We start from the raw sequence: 23,240 nt of genomic DNA, 5'->3' as shown, positions 1-23,240 counted from the left end.
ATTTCAACGTCAGAATACAAAAAAACTTTTAAAAATACCAAACGGAGGGAGACACCGATGTTTCTAAAAACCTATATGGGAGAAAATATAGCGCTAACTCGACTGATGCAAGTGACGTGGAGTTTAACAATAAGCATTATTAGACTTATGTGTCATTGAGAAAGGGGTGACCAGCTCTCTGGGGCCAGAAATGGTTACATAAGGGTCATCTGGATTGAAAAAATCTATAAAAGATGCTGCAGTCACTCTCAGCAGATCCCATTAAAACAATTGAACAATAGCTAGAAGGGATAAGAAGTCAGACATGGGGAGTATTCATGGAGGGCATAGGAATTCTAAAACACATGAAGGCTAAAATAATCCTAGCTGAGAATGCACTGCTAAGTTTCACAAAACTTGACCTATTCCTTACAGTACCTGCTCAAAGGCAGACGTTGAAATGGAACGTTAGGAAAAAGAATACATACTTTCAAAGGTGGCCTGGAGCAAGTGGGTAACTCCTATTGTTCCAAGTGTAAAAAATTGTGGTGCAGTAAGGGTGTATGGAGATTTTAAGGTCACCATAAACCCTGTACTGAAAGTTGAAAAATTCCCTCTGCCTCAAATTCAAGACATGTTTGCTACACTGGCAGCAAAATTGATTTGTCAGAGGCCTACCTACAGATGGAAGCTGAGGAAGAGTCTAAGGTATACTTCACAATCAACAGACAAAAGCGTCTGTACCAGGACAACAAGCTAGTGTTTGGCATTGCTTCAGCTTCTTCTGTATGGCAATGGGCAACAGACCAAGATTTGTAAGGTATTCTGAGAACAATGTTATTTGGGTGACATTATTATGACCGATGGAAGTGATGAAGAACATCTGGAAATCCTAAAAAGGGTATTAAAATGTCTAAAAATGAATATGAGTTATGAGCCAATTGCATAAAACGCAAATTTTTCAAGGACTCAGTAGCTTACAGTGGACATGTTCGTGATGCACAAGGCCTACTTAAATCTCAGGAGAAGATTAAAACAGTCCTGGAAGCTCCACCACCAAAGGATGCTTTGAGCAGGGAGTTGGACTAGATGACCTTCTGCAGTCCCTTCCAACCCTAATCTTCTATGATTTTGTGCATCGTAACTTAGATGATTTCTAGGATTTATCAACTACATTAGCTAACTTATACCGAACCTAGCTACTGCATTACATATGCATCTTTGTTTTCTGCAAACTGGTCAAAAGTGGGTCTGATCACGAGTGTCAAAAAACTTCCCTGGAAGCAAAACAATTGGTCACATCATAGAATATTAGAGTTGGAAAGGACCTCAGGAGGTCATCTAGTCCAACCCCCTGCTCAAAGCAGGACTAACCTCAGCTAAATCATCCCAGCCAGGGCTTTGTCAAACCACAGCTTAAAAACCTCTAAAGATGTAAAGTGGAGATTCCACCACCTCCCCAGGTAACCCATTCCAGTGCTTCACCACCCTCCTAGTGAAAAATGTTTTCCTAATATCCAACTTAGACCTCCCCAACTGTAACTTGAGATCATTGATCCTTGTTCTGTCATCTACTACCATTGAGAACAGCCTAGCTCCATCCTCCCTGGACCCCCTTTCAGGTACTTAAAGGCTGCTATCAAATCCCCCCTCATTCTTCTCTTTTGCAGACTAAACAAGCCTAGCTCCCTCAGCCTCTCCTCATAAGTCTTGCGTTACAGCCCCCTAATCATTTTTGATGTCCTCCACTGAACTCTCTCCAACTTGTCCACATTCTTTTTGTAATGGGGGGCCCAAAACTGGACACAATACTCTAAATGCGGCCTCACCAATGCCGAATACAGGGGAATAATCACTTTCCTCGATCTGCTGGCAATGCTCCTACTAATGCAGCCCAATATGCTATTAGCCTTCTAGTTGGTAACCAGGGAACACTGTTGACTCATATCCAGCTTCTTATCCACTGTAACTCCCAGGTCCTTTTCTGCAGAACTGCTGCCTAGCTCGTCAGTCCCCAGTCTGTAGCTGTGCATGGGTTTCTTCCGTCCTAAGTTCACTTATCCTTGTTGAACCTCATCAGATTTCTTTTGGCCAATCCTCCAATTTGTCTAAGTCACTCTGTATCCTATCCCTATCTTCCAAGGTATCTACCACTCCCCGTAGCTTAGTGTCATCTGCAAGTTTGCTGAGGGTGCAATCTACCCCATCCTCCAGATCATTAATGAAGATGTTGAACAAAACCAGCTACAACACCGACCACGGAGGCACTCTGCTTGTTACTAGCTGCCAACTAGACATCGATCAATTGATCACTATATGTTGAGCCTGATGATCTAGCCAGCTCTCTATCCATTTTATAGTCCATTTATCCAACCCATACTACTTTAACTTGCTGATAAGAATACTGTGGGAGACAGTATCAAAAGCTTTGCTAAAGTCAAGGTATATCACGTCCACCGCTTTCCCGACATCCACAGAGCCAGTCACCCTCTTCATAGAAGGCAATCAGGTTGTTCAGGCATGACTTGCCCTTGATGAATCCATGTTAACTGTTCCTGATCACCCTCCTCTCTTTCAAGTGCCTTAAAATGGATTCCTTGAGGACCTCAGACAACATGCTTACACACTTTAACCTATCCTCGCCTATCAAAGATAGCATTTGATGCTTCCTCACATGGAATGGGGGAGGTTATAAGGTATACCATGCCACGGCAGTGAAAGACCCATAGAATTTGCCTCCAGATCTATCACAGTGCAAAACGTAACTATGCACAAAAAACAAGGAGGCTTTCAATCTGATATGGGATATGAAGAAATTCAATCCTTATCTATATGGGAGGAAATTCATCCTTCTCATGGACCACCAACCCTAGTATTAATCCTTCATCCGAAGAAGGGATTTTCTATGACAGTAGCAGCATGTATGCAATGCTAGGTTCTCTCAGAATCACAGAAACATAGAACCATAGGGTTAGAAGGGACCACAAGTGTCATCTAGTCTAACCCCTTGCCAAGATGCAGGATTTGTTGTTTCTAAGCCATGCAAGACAGATGGCTATCCAGCCTCTTTTTGAAAACCTCCAGAAGGAGGTTTCAGGACTTCCCTAGGCAGTTTATTCCATTGTCCTACCATTCTTACAGTTAGGAAGTTTTCCTTAGCTGGTTATGTCTTGACATCGAATTCAAAAGAACAGAAGTGCACACAAATGCAGATGAACTTTCCTGCCTGTTTGTGTTAGTTGAAAGGCAACTTGTAACAGAGGCAGAATCTATCAGATCTGTCAACTTAATTTGCATTAGATGTGCAGCAGTGACTTGTAGTTTGATTAAGCAGAAACCAAGAGGGATCCCACACTAGCTCAGGTTTATGAAGCTACTCTGAACGGCCGAAAAAATAATGACAGCCCTAACCTAGCACTGATCTACAAATGCAATGGTGAGCATACCATACATCAAGCATGTGTCATGCGGGGAATTTATGTCAGACCTAGTAAACTGCACACAAGAGTCTTAGAAGAGTTCCACATAGGTCACCTAGAGGTAGTAAAAGTGAACAAACTCACCAGAAGTTTTCTATAGTGGCCAAGCATTGACCAACAAATAGAGCAGCTTGCTGAGGAATGTTCAGGATGCCAACAAGTACAACATATGCCCAACCAGCACTATTATACATCTGGGAATGGCCATCAGCTCCCTGAAAATGTCTGCAATATTGATTTTGCAGGACCATTTTCGGGAATGATGTTTCTAGCAGTGGTGGATGCCAGTTCCAAATGGAAGATGGGGTGAGATTCAGAGCCTCAGCTCAAGCCTAAACCACAGTTTAAAAGCACTGTTTACACAGCTATTTTTAGCATGGTAGTGAAAGGACTGTGAGCTTGAGTCTGTTGATCTGGGCTGGGAGACTCAATGCCACAAGTTGCTGCAGACTTCGTAGATGCACCCTTAGGGAACAAAAAGAGTGGTTTCCAGGGAAGCTTAAATTTCCTAATGGTTCTCTTCTGATAGCTAAGAGCTTGGTGAAAAAAGTACCCTTTCTCTTCAACCAAAAGTCCTCTGTCCAGTTCTTTGGAGTGGAATTTGGATTGCTAATCCACCAAATAATGTAAATCAACTGATTATGTGATAGTTGATTGAATACCCAAAGAGGCAAGAAATTTTCTGTTGCGTCTTCTTCCATGATGTTTGGTTACATTACTATATGACTGCACAATGCCAGGTGCTTACAGCTTTACTTTCTCTTTTGCAAAATATGATTTTGCATAATGCTAAAATGTTTTCACAAAGCTAAACTAATCATCACATCTTATGAAAATTAAGATGCTATATTTCTGTGAAGCACTGACAATGTGCTCAGTGCTGCATGAAACAAAAACACAGATCCAGATCCTCATGCAGATCCTCCTTGATTTCAAGGGAACTAACTGTGTAAGAGGTACAACTCAGCAGAATCAAGGGCCCAATTCTGATACCATCTTCCGTCCTTTCACAACTACAACAGAGACATAGGGAGGCAAGTAGAACCAGTTAGGGAGGAAGGCTTGTGTGTGGAGCAATCACCGCAACAGCCACACAATTGCAAGGTGTGACTAAGACAAGAAAATGGAATGTAAAGCAGATCTGCTAGACAGCCAATACATCTAGCTGATATCTTTCTTAATAGTTCTTTGATGAGAAAAGGTTAAATAAACATGGAATAAAAAGCAAACTTAGCATCAACTCCACAGACTTTTTTTGTCTATATTTTAGATGAACATTTTAAATATTAGGTTGAGAGAGGAAGATTCTTACCCAATGAGACACAGATAAAGTATAAACCACCACTCTTTCTCCCCGCCTTACTGAGTTGCTCCTATACCTTTCTTCTGAGCAGATTGCCAATCATGGCAAAATTTTCTTTTTATATATTGCTATAAGTGAACAAAGTATTTAAAAATCATGTAGAAAGTCTTATGCCTATAGGAATTTACAGTGTGTGCATCTGATCCTGGGAGGTACTGAGCACCTTCAATTTCCATTCCAGCATGAGAGTTTGGAGTCCTTAGTACCTTCCAAGTAGCATCAAACAAGTTGCAGGGTTGGGCCCTAAATTAACCAAGAGGTATGCTGTTTCTGTGATTTGAGCAGCTGTCCAGTGGGTACGCCAAATCATAAGAACAGCTATATTAGGTCAGACCAATGGTCCATCTAGCCCAGCATCCTGTCTTCCAACAGTGGCCAATGCCAGGTGCTTCAGAGGGAATGAATAGAACAGATAATCATCAATTGATCCATCCCGTCTGACATTCCCAGCCTCTGGCAAACAGCAATCCATGCCTATCCTGGCTAATAGCCATTGATGGACCTATCCTCCATGAACTTAGCTAATTCTTTTTTGAGCCCCTTTTTAGCCTTGGCCTTCACAACATCCTCTCGCAAGGAATTCCACAGGTTGACTGTGTGTTGTGTGAAGAAATATTTCCTTTTGTTTGTTTTAATCCTGCTGCCTATTAATTTCATTTGGTGACCCCTAGTTTTTGTCTTATGAGAAGGAGTAAATAACACTTCCTTATTTACTTTCTCCACACCAGTCATGATTTTATAGACCTCTATCATATCCCCCCTTAGTCATCTCTTTTCCAAACTGAAAAGTCCCAGTCTTATTAATCTCTTCTCATATGGAAGCTTTTCCATACCCCTTAGCTGCCCTTCTCCAATTCCAATATATCTTTTTTAAGGGGACAACCAGAACTGCATGAAGTATTCAAGATGTGGGTGTACCATGGATTTATAAAGAGGCAATACAATATTTTCTGTCTTATTATCTATCCCTTTCCTAATGATTCCCAACATTTTGTTAGCTTTTTTGACTGCTGCTGCACACTGAACAGATGTTTTCAAAGAACTATCCACAATGACTCCAAAATCTCTTTCTTGAGTGGTAACAGCTAATTTAGACCCCATCATTTTATATGTATAGTTGGGATTCTGTTTTCTAATGTGCATTACTTTGCATTCATCAACAGTGAATTTCATCTGCCATTTTGTTGCCCAGTCACCCAGTTTTGTGAGATCTCTTCGTAACTCTTCGTAGTCTGCTTTGGACTTAACTATCTTGAGTAGTTTTGGATCATCTGCAAATTTTGCAACCTCACAGTTTACTCCTTTTTCCAGATCACTTAAGAATATGTTGAACAGTACTGGTCCCAGTACAGAACCCCAGGGGACACCACTATTCACCCCTCTCCATTCTAAAAACTGACTCATTTATTCCTATCTTTTACTGATCCAGGAGAGGACCTTCCTTCTTATCCCATGACCATTTACTTTACTTAAGAGCTTTTGGTGAGAAACTTTGTCAAAGGCTCTCTGAAAATCTAAGTACACTATAACCACTGGATCACCAGGTCCACATGCTTGTTGACCCCCTCAAAGAATTCTAGCAGATTGGTGAGGCATGATTTCCCTTTACAAAAACAGTGTTGACTCTTCCCCAACAATTCATATTAATCTATGTGGCTGATAATTCTGTTCTTTACTGAAGTTTCAACCAATTTGCCCGGTATTGAAGTTAGGCTTACCAGCCTGTAATTGCTGGGATCGCTTCTGGAGCCTTTTTTAAAAATTGGCATCACATTAGCTGTGTGTATTGTGCCAAAATATTACCTTTTCAACTAACATCTTGAAGGGGGTATTTAATTTAAACCTAGTAGACAACTTACTCGCTGCATGCATTGTCTACAATTACAAGCTTAATTGCTATTCCATTTGAATATTTTCTTACAGACCTTGGCTTCTGGATCACTGTTGATGCTACAGGAATCATCTTCATTAGACTGTGGAGCATTTCTGTTATGAAAAAATATTATTATTAATTATTTGTATTATCATAGTGTCTAGGAGCCCTAATAATGGATCAGAACCTCATTGTGGATAAAAAGAACAAAAAGATAGATTATAAGCTTTTTGGAGCAGGGACTAAGTACAAGACAAGAGACAACAGATGGATACAGACAGATGGGGGAATACAAGGCAACGAGACAACATTGAAGAAATATTGATAAAATAGGATTTATAGTCAATATAGTTTATAGCACAGCACAACATATGCAAGATGGTCACTCTATGGAGATTTTAAAAAACAATATACCTGAGTTTCAAAGATGCATAGCGTAATGTTGCCCCCTCAAATTCTTTTAGACTGGGGTCTGGATTCACTGTGGCTGCATGAAGGTCCTAGAGATAAACATACTATTATTAATACATTAGTCATATGCTCCAGCAAATTACTTCTAATTTCAAAGGGAAATAAAATCCTCCCTGCCAAGAAGCATACAGTGTTTCTGGATAGTCAAAAAAGGCATGCATATATATTCAGACTATTTTCATTCAGTGCAGGCATCTTATTTTTACAAGATGATATTTACCCTGTTGATTTAGACCAAATCCATTCTAAGTGGAAAGATCAGAAAATGGCAGCATGTTTGTGTGCTAGACATCCCTAGCCATATCCCATTTACTTTGGCCTATATTATGAATGACAGTCGTGGAGCAAAAAAATAAATAAAAATATACAGCCACTGCCATGCAAAAACAAGGGTAATAGTATTAAATATTCTAAAATCTGACAATATACTTGCCTTCCAAATGTCACTATTAATCTTTCCCCCATTCAGTACAGCAAAATCACTCCATGGCTGTTTCTAGACATATAATTATTCACACAGGAAGAAGCACATTGATAAAAAAAAACAAAAGAAAAAAAAACAAGACACTGTTGTTAGCATTGATATTTACAGGATGGGTTAGGGAACAGATCACCTAAAACTTAAACTAGTTAATCCACTACAATGGCATTTGGAAAGGGCGGGGGTGTCAGGAGGAGATGCCTCTACAGTTACTTACCAAAACAAATGATTGGAAAAAGGAAAAGCTAATATGAATTAAAAACAGACAATGGGATTACTCTTTAATTATGGTCTTGAAAGCAAGCAAAATGAGTCTGAATGTGAATGTTGGTCATAACTGCTATGGCCTACTGTAAAACAAACAATTCAGGAAAATATGGAATTTCCATTTCTGTGGGGTTCATTTGTTGAGTATTCTAATTTTAAATATACTGTTAACTGGAAACACTGAAATACAAGGAAACATACAGCATAAGGGTTAAATAATTTCCAGATCACAGGATAAAAAAGGACAATGGACAGGAAAAGGTGATTAGTAGGGAGCACAGGCAGACTTCTTGCAACAAAAACAACTCTGAACAATCTAACAACTTCCTTGTGTGGTTTTTTTCCCCTTAAAAAGAAACAACTAATGCCCTAACCTCATTCAAAAGTCTCTAAGGAAACTGCCATATAATCCATCAAATGCACATTTTAATACTGTTACAATCAGTATCAGCAAGCTGAGGGATGCAGCAGTTCTCTGCAGAGTGCCAGAGGGCAGTCATTTAACATTATGTCTGCTTTACAGGCTAGAAGTGTGATTTCCCTGCTCATGTACACACACTTGTACCAGTTCTCATTGTGCTAGCGTGAGTATAAATAGTATTGTAGCCACAATAGCACTAATAGCAGCAGCAAAGGCATGGCTTAGCTGGGCCAAGTACATACCCACAGGTTTCAGGCAGGTACATACTTACTTCCATTGCCACTACTTGTGCTGCCATGACCTCACTGCTATTTATACTTGTGATAGCTCAATAGAGCTAGTATGAGCATGCATACCTGAGGAGGGGAATCACACCCTTAGCATGCAGTGTAGACAAAGCTTAAGTGCCAATCATGGGGTCCCTATTCTCCTCCTTTCCTCCAAATATGAGTAACTCTCATGGACCTGAACAAGAGTTACTCAAATGCTGTGGAGAGAGAAAATGATATTTAATGACATTAAGGCCATCTCTTTCTTCCCATTAAATTTGACCTCCAGATTTACTAACCCAAAATCCCGGCAAAGCAGTAGAAATTAATACAACCCAATTCTGAATTAACTTGTGCTGTGGATCTCTGACTTCAGGAGATATTCCTAAAACAGCCACACCACAGGAGCTCCTGGATAGAACAGCTCCTGCAGTAGCTGTCATCCTGTTAAACTGTACCTGGAATTTTGTGGTAGTAAATAGGATCAGTACAACTTTCCCTTGGAAACTGTTAACTTTCCAACTATTAGCCTACAGGAGCCGCATGTCCTAGGTTAAGGACGAGCCAGTAGACAAACTTTGCTTCCTGAGGATTCCCATAGTTTAAAGGGACAAAACCACCAGCTCCTTCTGCTGTGGTGGCAAGATACGTCCCGCCCCTTAGTGAACATTAAACCTTATGGTTTGCTGTGTCTTCCACAGGCTACTCCCATATAAGGGAGAAAATAGCACTAAACATTTAATACAATATAAAGAAACTAATTAAATTCATACTACCAAAAAAACCATCAGCTACATCCCTTCTGCAAATCTATGCTTCCAGGTACAAAAGGATTAATTTAGGGAATTCACACCTTAAACCTTCAAAAATGCTAGGATTAGATACAAAAGGTATCTCCCCATGCTCGGCTCATACTTAATTTGCTTATGGCTGCAAGATACAATTAAGGAAAAAGGCAATAAAATAAAAATTTCTAAAACTTGGAAGAGGATATTTTATATACTGAACATAAAGGTTCTCGGATGAATTTATTCAATGACTTAATGGAGAGCACTTCATGGTCAAAACAGATTTTCAAGAAATTTTGAAAAAAGGCGTACAAAAACCACATATTTAGCATTATTTACCATTTTCTCTGAACAGACTGCAGGATTTTTCAAATTATTCTTAATCTACAGTTACACTGGAACCATTTTCTATGCTGATGAAAATGGCACAGGGGCATCTGCTGCTATGAAAAGCAGAAAAAAATGCCTTGCAACCAGGAAAAAACGTAATAAATTTGAGAGCACACCAATTTTTTTTCCATTTTTCAATTTGGACCAATGTTTTTTAGTTATCTGAATTAATAGTGACATTCCCCCACCCCACCCCCACCCAAGGTTTCTCTGATACTCTGTTGGATTAAATTGTTTTCCTTATACTAAATATTCATATCAAGACATGCTATGAAACAATGCCTGACTTTTGTGTCTGGTTCTTAGCAAGACCTTCTTAAGGAAATCTGTCAAACTAGGATCATTCTCAATTCAAGGCTAGGTTCTACTGACAGAAGCAATGCTGCAGACTATCACTTTAGTTAAGACACAGGAACAAAAAGAAAAATAAACAAATGAGAAAAAGGATCTTTAAAAGGGGAAGAAAATTAGTTGTTGAGGAAGAAAATGTATGTAAGTGTTTATTTGAGAAACCTGAAAGGCGAACAGCACATCTCAAGTAGAGTGTGAGAAGGCTAGGGGCTTCCAAGGAGGGAAGTATGGTAAAGATAAAGGAAATTCCTGTGAACTGATGGAAAAAGAGATAACACTGGGGCTGAACTGGAATGTCCCCTGCATAATGGTATTTTATTCCAGCTCGCACTTTTTCATTTATCTGAAACCTGTAAATCCACCAACTTTTTCTACAGAAGTTATATGAATCCTGCCACACTGCAGAGGAATGAATTAATAAGCCTTCCAGACCAAATTATACTATACCAAAATCCATGTAGTCAGTGAAATGTTTAACTGATGATATCACAAACTCTCTGATTAAATAAAACACACTATAGACACACATCTATGGAACATCTTCAGGGTGGGCTACAGTCCAACAAAAACAAGGGCAAAACTGAGACCAACACTACTTTGGAGATGCCCAGAGGTGCTTAGGTACTTACAGAAAATAACATCAAATGTCAATTTGAGACTTGTGAAAATCCAAAGAAAAACATAAAAGGGATGGCGACTCAAACTAGACTTTGAATTCTTTGGTTTCTATTGGCTCATCGTAACATTGCTTTCCTTTCCTTATCCCTCTTGCCAGAGACTCCTCATATCCAACTGAAACTTAATGGATTCCTCCCTCAATTTCCTCTTTTATTTAACCTCAAAATTCCTGACATTGCAATGATCTTTCACTTGAGTTAGCCAAAGAGGTTGCTAGACAGCATCACAAAATGCCCTTCCCTCCCATTCCTTTCCTGTCAAGGCCTCCGCTACCTGCCCCTCTGCAGTGTTCCCAGACCTTGCCAATCCAGTGACAAGGCCCTCCTATTTTGAACTCCGATAACGTGTTTGGTATCTTATTGCACTGCCATTTTAGCACTGGTCCAGTCCAAAAAAAAACAAAACAAAAAACCAACATTACTTAAACAACATTGTATTTTAGAAATTTACAAAACAAAATTGAGAAACTCTTCAAGAGACAAATTTCCTATTGCAATTTGAAACAACCAACCATAATTGTGTAAAATTTTATTATAGAAACATATATTTAGAGACTTGTTAAAATACAGATTAATTGTCTGAGATCTTGCTAGTTGGAATTATTATATATAAATTCCTGTGCAGAGACTTTTACACTACAGTGTATGTTCCTGATCTTGCAAAGGGATCTGCACAGGTATAATGCTCTGTCTGGGCAGATCCTTTACTGGATTAGTTCAAAATCTACATGGCCCTCTCCTAAGTACTGGATATTTGGTCTTCACATGACCATTCATAACTGCTTTTCCAAGATTTTTGATATATTGGATCAAAATTGTTTTTCTTACTTCTTAGATTAAGACATATCTTAATTCTTAGATTAGACTATAACATGATACTTTAAGGTGAAACTCAGAAGATGTTAATGTGATTTACCATGGCAAACCATTGTCTGTAATTTAAAAGATTAAAATTAAAAGTAATTCCCAGATGTTTTAACAGCTTGTCTACACAGGGGGATAATACAGTCTACAGAGTGTGATTTCTAAAGTGCACTAATGTGTTGCGGATTAATTGGTCCATGTAGAACTTCCTGGTGCACACTAAAGATTCCCTAGTGCACTTTAACACATTTTACTGTTTCAAACAGCATTACATTAAATTGCACCAGCAGGGACTGTGCAAAGAAATTAACATGCAACACTTGAGTGCGGTTTAGAAATCACATACCCATAAGGCGCATCATACCACTGTGTAGACAAGCCTTAAGATATTTATCTGCCATATTAAAACAAAAAATGTCAGTCCTACAATTAAAAGTCATTTTACCACCAGTGAAGGAAAAACCGTTGAATAAAAAAATATATATTTTCTCCCTGTAATTTAGCATCCTTATTGATTTTTATTTTTACAAAATTTAGTTATTTCAAAGATGGAAGTTATGTGTCAAAACCTTGTTCACAAAGTTTTAGAAGGACGCAAATAACATGTGACTGAGTTATAACTTTTAAATACAGAAATTTACACTGGAAACATTGGTAGTACTTTAAATGCAACACCCTTGTAATTTCTCTGAATTTCAGAATTATCTGAGAGGAAACAGATCACTCTTCATCCTTCATATTGCTTAACTTTGTCCAGTTAATAGTCAACACACCTGACATATAGTGAATTCCAGAGAAGTCTGACTGATGTGAATCATAACTGAAATGTTGTGCCCTCAATTAAAGAATCATAGAAGATTAGGGTTGGAAGGGACTTCAGGAGGTCATCTAGTCCAATCCCCTGCTCAAAGCAGGACCAACCCCAACTAAATCATCTCAAGTCGCACCTTAAAAACTTCTAAGTATGGAGATTCCACCACCTCCCTACGTAACCCATTCCAGTGCTTCACCACCCTCCTAGTAAAAAACTTTTTCCTAATATCCAACCTAGACCTCCCCCACTGCAACTTGAGACCACTTCTCCTAATTCTGTCATCTATTACCACTGCGAACAGCCTAGCTCCATCCTCCCTGGAACCCCTTTCAGGTACTTAAAGGCTGCTATCAAATCCCCCCATTTTTCTCTTCAGCAGACTAAACAAGCCTAGTTCCCTCGGCCTCTCCTCATAAATCATATGCTCCAGCCCCCTAATCATTTTTGTTGCCCTCCACTGGACTCTATCCAATTTGTCCACATCCTTTCTGTAGTGGGGGGCTCAAAACTAGACACAATACTCCAAATGTAGCCACACCGCTGCCGAATAGAGGGGAATAATCACTTCCCTTGATCTGCTGGCAATGTTTCTACTAATATAGCCCAATAATACTATTAGCTTTCTTGGCAATGAGCGCACACTGTAGACTCATATCCAGCTTCTTGTCCACTGTAACCCCCAGGTCCTTTTCTGCAGAACTGCTGCCTAGTCCGTCGGTCCCCTGTCTGTTGCAGTGCGTGGGATTCTTCCATCCTAAGTTCAGGACTCTGCCCTCGTCGAACCTCATCAGATTTCTTTTGGTCCAATACTCCAATTTGTCTAGGTCACTCTGTATCCTATCCCTGCCCTCCATGGTATCTATAACTCCCATTTCAGTGTCATCTGCAAACTTGCTGAGGTGCAATCCACCCGATCCTCCAAATCATTAATGAAGATGTGAACAAAACCAGCCACAGCACTGACCACTGAGGCATTCCACTTGTCACCGGCTGCCAACTAGACATCGAGCGATTGATCACTACCCGTTGAGCCCGATGATCTAGCCAGCTCTCTATCCATCCTATAGTCCATTCATTCAACCCATACTACTTTAACATGTTGGTAAGAATATTGTAAAAGACAGTATCAAAAGCTTTTCTAAAGTCTATGATTCTATGAATTCCATAGAAGTCTGACTGATGTGAACCATAAATGAAATGTTGTGGCCCTCAATCCTTGGCCCTCAATCCTTCATATACTAAGTAACTTCACTCATGTGAGTAGTCCCACTGAAATTATGCAAGTGAAGTTACACAAATTTAAATGTTTGCATGGTGAAAGTCAAGCATACATATATTTAAAAAATTATAAGTGAACTGCAATTTTTCTAGTATTACTGTTCAGTTTTGGTATATTTTATATTTTCATGAATATGCATCAATAAATTATCCCACAGGACTGCCCCAGAAATGGGTATTTTAGTGGGTTACTATCATTTCAAAATATTTAGTAAGTTTTCCTCTTTTTCACAATGCTTGAAGACAGAGATCCCCGTTTCTAATTTAAAAATTCAGTGCAAAAAAATGATACGTTTGTGCTCAGATACATTTCTGGCATGATGCTAAAATGCCTACACTTTAGAATGCTTTGTATATTTAATATAAGCTACACTATTCAGGAATTACTGTCTGGAATGTAACTTCAAATGTCTTTCTGTGACACTCCTACCAACTGAACCACTAAGAAAGAAATGTAATTACAAAGAGTCTCGCCGAGAGACTGTTAATCTGTAAATATTTTATGTAGCCTGCACCTTTATAATGAAGTATTGCTTCAGTACCCACTAGGGAACCTCAATCATTTCAGATTAATCACACATATAGGACATCTAATTTTGTACTAGATATGATGTCTCCTTTCATACTACACATCCAAATCTTTAAGATGTTTTGTGAGACAAAGCCATTAAAAACAACAAATATGTATGGTGTACTGTCAACAAACAGCTACATTTAGAGATGCTAATGTGTAGAGGATTCTAAAGCTTATGTTACTAACTTTTATGTGCAAGTAACTGATTGAAAGAGATCTTAATTTCTTTTCAATACTCAATATAAGAGGACACTACATTTTACCTCAGTTTCTGGGGTAGGAGACGGGGTAATAGAATTAAGTGATCCTTTCCTTGAGCTCTGAAGATCTGCTGGTATGGAGACAGGACGTTCCCACTGGGTTGTTCCTGTTGGTATATGCCAGTAATAGATCCCAGCAATGTCATTGATTTTTTTCCAGCCAGGTGGCAAGTCTGGGTCTGTCTGAAATGACTGATCACTCCATATATCTGCTGGGAAAGGAAAAATAAACCAGTATTATTAACATGTGAAACACTCTTTAGATTTCAGTTCTGGTCTTGACTCATATGATGTGGGATTAACACTGTCTTGCTATTTAGAGAAATAAATCAAGTCACAGAAGTAAATTACACAGTATTAAGCATTGAGATAATATGACAAGGTCAACATGACATGAATTAACCTACGAAGAGAACAACAAGATGGAGAGCTTACATGAGATGCATTAATACAGCAATTACTTAATATCATTCAAACTACCACCTTCAAAATCCAGCCATACCGAGGATATAATTGGAGATATATTAACACAGAATATGTAAATAACTTGGCAATATGATGTTGTTTCTTGTCTGTCCCCTTCTTCAGAACATCCTCACAACCCTCAATACACACAAAGAGAGCATTCCTTTTGACTGTGAAAATCATCTTACAAAAAATAATTACACTCATACTGTCTTTCACCAATATGAAACTAAAGAAAATTACCTATTTAAAATGGTGAGCAGTGGGAAAACCATGCATCATTTCACAATTAAACCAGGTTGTTTCAAAAGTACAAATAATTTTGAACGGTTGATCTTACACAGTGGTAAAATAAAAATCCCTTGGTGAAATCTTGGCCTCACTGAAGTCAATGGTAAAACTTCCATTGTCAGGGATGTCAGAATTTTATCTTTAAGACCAAAGATATCTTCAGATTTTATATTGATAGGATGATGAACACCAGCTGTGGTCAGCAAATATTCCATAGCGCTTTTCATAAGAGTAGGAACATTAACCCTAGTAACATGGCCATGCTCCAGCAAGGCCAATTACTTTTTATCTGCTTACATGTTTCTTTGCAGTTCTAGATGGATATGGTATTTTTAACTTTCTGTATTAAACTGCTGCACAGTGCTAGCGTGCGCTTTTAAACAACTGCTGTGTTCTGTCCCAGAGGGACTAAACTGGGACAATAAATGGTTTCCTCTTAGTGTTTGGAGCTATAGATAGTGGGGAATTTAGGAACAAAGAAACCATCGTATCAGACTTGACTAGTGGTCCAGTAACTTCTCTGTGTCATTAGTCAGTACCAGAGGCTTCAAGGGAAGGTACCAAAAAAACCAATATTTATAATAACTAAAAAATTCTTATGCTAGCTATTTAACTGGATCATTTCAGTATTTATATATATATATATATATATATATATATATATATATATATATATATATATATATGCTTAATCTTAATAAACTCTTGTTGCAATAAGATATGATGGAGGCCAAGTTCCATTGCCTAAAAGATATTTTAAATGTATTGCCTATTAATTTAACTGAATGCTTCCTGTTCTTGCATTATGAAAAAGGGTACATTGGCATACCCTATTCACCTTCTCTATACCATTCATTATTTTGTATACTCCTTATTCATCACTTCTTTGAACTAAACTTGCCTCCTCACGCAGTCTTTCTATGGCTCTGAACACTTTTGTTACCTGTCTCTGGATCCCTTCCACTCCTGCTATATTTTTTTTTTTTTAAAGACAGAGTGACTTGAACTGAACACAGTGCTTCAGGTGACTGACAAGACTAAGAGCCACAATGTTTTTCCAGTGGAGCCACATACTGTTCCCAAGTCATTAGTTCATTATTCCTGCACGAAGATGAGCAACTTCGGTGCTGAAGAGCTCACAGACCTTCAACTGCAAGACTTCAGTTAATATTTATTTCTGAGTCACATCTCTGTTACAAGTAGAACATAGTTTAGGCCCAACCTCTGAGAGCCCTTAACATTTGTGTAGTAAGGTCAGGAATACCTTACGTATTCCAAATATTTATTTACTAATTTATATGTTCTAACCTGTATCATATTCAAACACCTCATTTCGTCCTCCGAAGACTTCCACGATTTAGCTCCTTACTATCTTTCTGTTCTGGTCTTTTTTACTTCCCCCACTCCCTCTTTGCTTAACCCAAGCAATTTATCTGACTGCCCCCTTCTCAATAATAAATAAAAACAAGAAAAACTGCATAAATATTTTCAAAAGTTGACCATATCATGCTCACCAAAAAAGATGTGTACCACAGTTTGAAAAATCCTAACCAGAACTCTGAGGAATTGGTGGTAGTGCTGCTATTCTTCAGACCCAGATATACAAGAGTAAATTGAAATAGCTAATTTATAAATCCCTGAAGTATCTAAGTAGTATTAGAGTCTATAAAGAAAATATTCGACCTTTCAGAGCATACTAGCTTGAATTGTCATTGCTTTGGCATAAAGAGAAAGAATTAAAAGCTTAAATTTAATGAATAATTTGGCATAGTTGTAAAGACCAGATGGTTGGGAATACTTAGCACTTATTTAAGGCTCATTCCCATTTGAAGTCAATGGAAGTCTTTGACTTGACATCAGTGGGTGTTGGATCAGATGCATACATTTTTCAAAGCATTTTACAAACATTAACCAATTAATCCTCAAAACTCCCATGGCAGGTAGACATTATTATGCCCATTTTATGGAGGCAGGCACTCTCATTCTTTCTCTTCTTTCTTCTAAGTGCTACAGCGTATGGTCGCTCTAACCCATACCCTGAGTTAGAGGAATGGCTATCAAAGCAGAGCAATGGAGACGTTAATCTCTCACCTGATAAAAATGGAGGACAACATGCTAAATCATCAAAGTGCTTGCGAGGTGCTGAACAACTGTGAGAAGATGAGGTCATTCTGCAACTTATAGGAAAAGGACAATGGTTTCTTTCATTGTTTACTTTGAGGCTGTGGTTGGAGTAGAGGGGCATTTGGACTGAATTTGTACATAATTAATAACTAACTCCAGTCAGTTTTATAATATGAAATATTTTATTTAAGGTTTTTGGACTCCATAAAGCCTGCCTACAAGTTCACTGATCTTCAAAAGTATGAGCAGTGTTAACTATTGTTCATACAGGTCATTTTATAAAGAGTTGCCTGTGGAAATAGATCATCTCCTAATGGCTCCTGATTGTTTTATACAAAATACAATAATTAAATGAAACAAAACAAATATGCGTAAAATAATTTCTTGAATGTATTACACTGATGAAGTGCATCATTTGAGATTATTTCTGTTGTAGTTTTGAGTTCAAATTATCATACTGTGCAAATACAAAATATTACCATATGCTTATATTGCCTGATTTCTTCCAAACCAACCAACCAAAAGTTGCAAGGGAAATTACATATGAATATACATGGTTACAGTAACAGGTTACAAAGTAAGATCTAAATAGGAATGACACTGAAGTGTAAAAATAAAAATAACTTTTCTGACAGCAGAAGGAATGTTGTAAACCTTAAGACAAAACAAAAGACTTCTACAAAAATTCAATAGGGTGAATGTAATTCTGTTTTATTTGCAAGCATCTGGAAGCAGATCATGTAATATGGTTGCAAATGCTCTGGATTAGGGCCAAAGAAACATCACCTAACTGAGTAATAAATGTTCAATTACCTTAAAAATATACCATTAGGAAAAGACAGAGATGGACTAAAATATGCATTGGAATGAATTTAGGGTATGTACCCTTAATTAACTGATTTTATAGCTAGTGCAGCACTAGTTTCAAAGAGCTAATGATCTTTCATATAAGGGAAATATTTTTAATTGCAGGGCTGCCATTTTTAGGGGCCCCCGTTTCTCTTGAAATGATACACAAGGGCAATGTATTGACAATGTAACATGGATTCACATTTTAAATTAAATAAAGGTAACTATTTGTATAATTCCACAAGAATTATAACTGTATTAAGAGGTTATTTCATTTATTTTAATCACCCAAAGCACCCAACCCAAGCACAATTTTAGTTGTTTTTACAATAGCAGAAACCTGCATTACTATAGAGAATGGAGATTTATGGAACCATTCCATAAAGTAAACACATATTTCTATGCATTTAGGTAACTTTAGTTACCATGTAGTATGTCAGAGTGAGTCATGATCTACTGGAACAATATATTCTTCAAGAGACTTCTTCCCTAAGGTCTTCCATATGAAATGAATAAGGATAATAACCACAGGGCAGGAAAAAAAGACAAGTTCTGGAATAAATTAAGCAATAAGCACAGCCACTATAAATAAACGCTATAAAAATTCCATGCTAGGGTCTCTCTAAGGGGTTTGGTGTTTGCATGTTTTCTGTACAACTCCAGTATTCCTTTGGTAAGAAAGATTTTAGCCCTTCTCATTATAAAGAGATCCTTCTGAATAAGAACCATTCTAGTGCTGGCTGCGGAGAAACAAACTGAAATTAGAGCTGGAAGGTTGAAATCTTGGCCCCAAAATCCTGCAGGTGCACAAAGACTGGAATGCAATGAGAAATGCCTCATTTTCATGTGTTGTGGAAGTCTGTACAAGGAGACTACTCAGCCCAAAAACACTTCAGAGAGGAGCTCCACAGCAGCTGGAAAAGGCATGTGGGAAGGCAAGAGCAGGGGCAGCCAATGGGCATCTATTACTTCTCCATACTCTATGTTATCCACTGAACAACAGATGCCCATCAGCCATCACTCACTGGACTGCCAATTCTGTTATTTAGGTTTTTTACCGTGCTGTGAGCACACAGCCTGGTTACTTGGCCTGAGAACTCTTTACCAGGATTTCGGCCTAAGAAACAACGTGAAATGTCACGTTTTATCTCAGTGGATTATAAATCCTGAAATCCAGTGCTGACAATTGCAGTATCAATATTGTTAAAGACTCAGCTGGTGTGATACGGATGGATTCATTTGAAAGGACATGTCACAAAAATAGAGACCTGATACTTTTCAATGGGCATTTTGCCCTGGTAAAAGACTGCCAATTAAGGCCTTGCCTAAGGAATTTGACCGGCATAGTTATTCCAGAATAACTATAATTACTCTGGAGTAAAATAACTTTTATTCTAGAACAAAGTGTCTACATGAGGAGCTATTCCAGACTAGTTTATTCCACAATAGCTATGCCAGTCAAATTCCCCATGTAGACATGGCCTAAGACCTCCCCTTCCGAAACCCTCCCTCTATCAAGTTTCACCCAGAAATAAATACTTATAAAAATGCAGACATATGAATGACTGCAAAAGGGAGTTTATAATGGAAAAACTAACACTGCCTTCATTCAATTATCAGTATAAATGAGAACCAAGCGCAGTTAAAGCTTCAAAAGATTCTGTTGCAAACAGAAAAGCTGTAGCTTCACTGTTCTGAAGTTACTATAGCAAATAAACTATTGCAAGAGAACAAACATTCTGAAAATATAGGTGTATTTACATAGGACCTTAGGCTGGAAGGGACCCTCAAACAAGGCAATCTGTATATTCAAAGTGCAAAGTATATAGTCAAACCTGTATAAAAAGAATATATTGCTGTTTTATAACTCTCTCCTCCAGTTGCCAGACTGTACCACAAATCCTGATGTATAACAGCAATAAACTCCATTCAATACTGAAGGCTATAATTTAGATACTGAGTTTGGCAAGATGATTAGCAAATTTGGGAATTAAATTTTTATTTCAAGTTTATTTTAGTACCCAGTACTGAGTGAATACTGCAATACCGATGTCTTAGGACAAAATGGAAACAAAGTGCCACTGGATGGTAATTTAAACAGCATATGCGTTTGGTGACCACTTCCTTTGTAAAACCAATATTTTTATTGCTGTTTAAGAGGGAAAGGACAGCAATGAAATTGCTGCCATAATATTAATCAATCATTTTTTAGCCTCCGTTCAACGAGACAGAGATAAAAATTATAACAGGATCTCGCACGCTAGGCAAACTAGAAAGAGCAGCAAGTGGAGCCAATTTTCTTCATTGTTTTGTAGTGTCATGAACATGCCTTTCATTTCATGGCACTTGTCCCCTGGCTGTCATACAAGGTCACTGATCACAAAGTGGGAGTCATACCAGTGGCATACAAAGACCACAGTTTTTGTACCTCACCACACCGTGGTTTGCCAGTACCGAACCATGACTGAATTTTGCACCATTCTCAGGCAGAGCTTGGTATGCTTTGTAGAAATGCATAATTAAAAACCTAACTATGACATAAGAATAGCCATACTGAGTCAGACCAATGGTTCATCTACCCCGATATCCTGTCTTCTGACAGTGGCCAATGCCAATGCTTCAGAGGGAATGAATAGACAGGTAACCATCAAGTGATCCATCCCGTCGGCCATTCCCAGCCTCTGGCAAACAGCAATCCCTGCCTATCCTGGCTAATAGCCATTGACAGACTTATCCTCCATGAATTTATTTCTTTTTTGAACCCCATTATAGTCTTGGCCTTCACAACATCCTCTGGCAAGGAGTTCGACACATTGACTGTGCATTATGTGAAGAAATACTTCATTTTGTTCGTTTTAAACCTGCTGCCTATTAATTTCATTTGGTGACCCCTAGTTTTTGTGTTATGAGAAGGAGTAAATAACACTTCCTTATTTACTTTCTCCCTACCAATCATGATTTTATAGACCGGTCATATCCCCCCTTAGTCATCTCTTTTCCAAGCTGAAAAGTTCCAGTCTTATTACTCTCTCCTTATATGGAAGCTTATCCATACCTCTAATCATTTTAGTTGCCTTTTTCTGTACCTTTTTCAATTCCAATTTTTTTTTTTTTTGGGAGATGGAGAAACCAGATCTGCATGCAGTATTCAAGATGTGGGTATATCCTGGATTTATAAAGAAGCAATATCATATTTTCAGTTTTATTATATTATTGATAGAATGACAAATGACAGAAGCTTTTAACTGGTTCATACTTTCCAGTGCAGGCTTTCCAGACTAGCTGTAAGTCTATCAGCTAAGGCATAAATACATGCCTTTTAGAAATGAATGCACAAGGAAAAGGAAATGAAAGGATTAGAAATAACTGAAAAAAGAGCATACAGAATGCTTACTGAAAAAAAGAAGTGCAAGGATATAGCACAAAATGGGTTATGATAGATGAGAAAAGTCAAGAGAGAAAAATGCTCATATACAATGATTGAAAGAACAATATTTTATTAGCATTGTTTATAATAGGAAAAAAGTGTGGAATACGTCCAATTAAGAATGATACAAATCCTATAACAAAAGAGGATGGAGAAGTATTAGCAGAGGCAATTAATGCTAAGAATATGGACCAATTTCTGATTTCATTTACATTAATGTTGTCCAGAGTAGCTCCATCGACCTTAGCAGATGTAGCACCAAAAACTCTGACCAGCCACGTTTGTGACTGGCCCCTCCGCCTCCCGTCCTCTCAGCCCTGTGCTGGGTGCAACAAGGGAGCCGTGGGTTGGGTCGGCGCAGCCAACAGCTCCTCCTCCAAGGGCCCCCAGGCCAGTGCCCAGGTTTACGGCTCCCTCAGTACACCACTGCTGCTGCACCTGCCGCCCCCAGAGCATGGGGGGGAGACAGGAGTACAGTGGGAAACAGGCCCACAGACCCGCTGCCACTGCTGCTACCAACGGGGTGGGGGACCACAAATGAATGTATTTGCCCCTGGGTGCCGGAGAGCCACAGTACACCACTGTATTATTGGAATGAGGAATAGTTTGCAAATATGATGCAGTGAGACCAAATGGCTGTAGGAACAAACTAACACTTGAAAGCAAAAGATATATAGATAGAGATACAGATATAGTAACTAAATAAGCTTGCTGAATAGGAAAATATACTTGCTGTACAAAGATATGGACTTGATAGACCTCAGATCTTGATAGACCTTGATAGACCTCAGATCTTTAAATATATGCTTCAATCTACGCTTTAGCTTTTAGCCTCAAACCATAACAGTAGTTGTGATGCTGTATAAAAGATAGGTGATCACTTCTAATATTATTGATACCATTATTATATAATTGCAACAAATCTTGTACAAAGTATGTGTCAATGTAAAGTGTCACTGGAAAAGTTACAATCTGTCAAGTATAATTATCCTGGTTAAATCCATGTATCCTCTGTGTATCTGATGTTATGAATATTTGCTATGTATTTGTATCCCAAACCTGTTTGTTTTGGGGACGACACCCACAAAGTAGTTTACATCCTGCCTCACCAGCCCATTGTGAATGGACTATTCAAGCTTGATAGGCCACTACGAAGAATTAACTCTCCAGATTACTCTTCCTGAAGATGCCTCAGACAGCAAGAGCCAATGGCCACCCCTGTGATTCAGCAAAACATGTAAGGGCATGGGATGTGTATATGTGACCTCAGACTCCATCTTCATCAGTGACTTTCCATACACAGAGGTTGTGGGCTTTGTTTGGGACAGTAAATTTCCATGCACATGGCAGAGGACATAAAAGGCACCTGAGACATCTCCATTTTGCCTCTTTCCTGCTCCAACTTCTCTGGATTGTGGATTTATAATTAAAACCATGTTGAACAATAGACTGAAGACCTTCCAATGTTCTGGAAGTTACCAGAGA

At 38.5% G+C, this 23,240-nt stretch overlaps 1 protein-coding gene across 12 annotated transcripts in view; it reads right to left on the bottom strand.

The window, feature by feature from the left end:
- Positions 1-23,240, bottom strand: part of APBB2 (amyloid beta precursor protein binding family B member 2) — a 317,656-nt gene that overhangs the window by 92,596 nt on the left and 201,820 nt on the right. For 9 of the 12 annotated variants that reach the window (XM_067531218.1, XM_067531217.1, XM_067531216.1 and 6 more), the window contains 3 exons: positions 14,603-14,811; positions 7,109-7,194; positions 6,747-6,807 (listed from right to left, as the gene is read on the bottom strand). In XM_067531218.1, the coding sequence (XP_067387319.1) occupies positions 6,747-6,807; positions 7,109-7,194; positions 14,603-14,811 (356 nt within the window). Of the gene's footprint in view, positions 1-6,746; positions 6,808-7,108; positions 7,195-7,598; positions 7,662-14,602; positions 14,812-23,240 lie in introns of all 12 variants that reach the window. The other 3 variants (XM_067531220.1, XM_067531226.1, XM_067531229.1) reach the window with 2 other exon arrangements.

Source organism: Emydura macquarii, unplaced genomic scaffold (assembly GCF_026122565.2).
Source record: "Emydura macquarii macquarii isolate MOO-44397 ecotype Brisbane River unplaced genomic scaffold, CSIRO-AGI_Emac_v2 contig_3128, whole genome shotgun sequence".
NCBI classification, from domain to species: Eukaryota; Metazoa; Chordata; order Testudines; family Chelidae; genus Emydura; species Emydura macquarii.
Note: the sequence above shows the minus strand (reverse complement) of the source record. Positions and strands in the feature narration are given on the sequence as shown.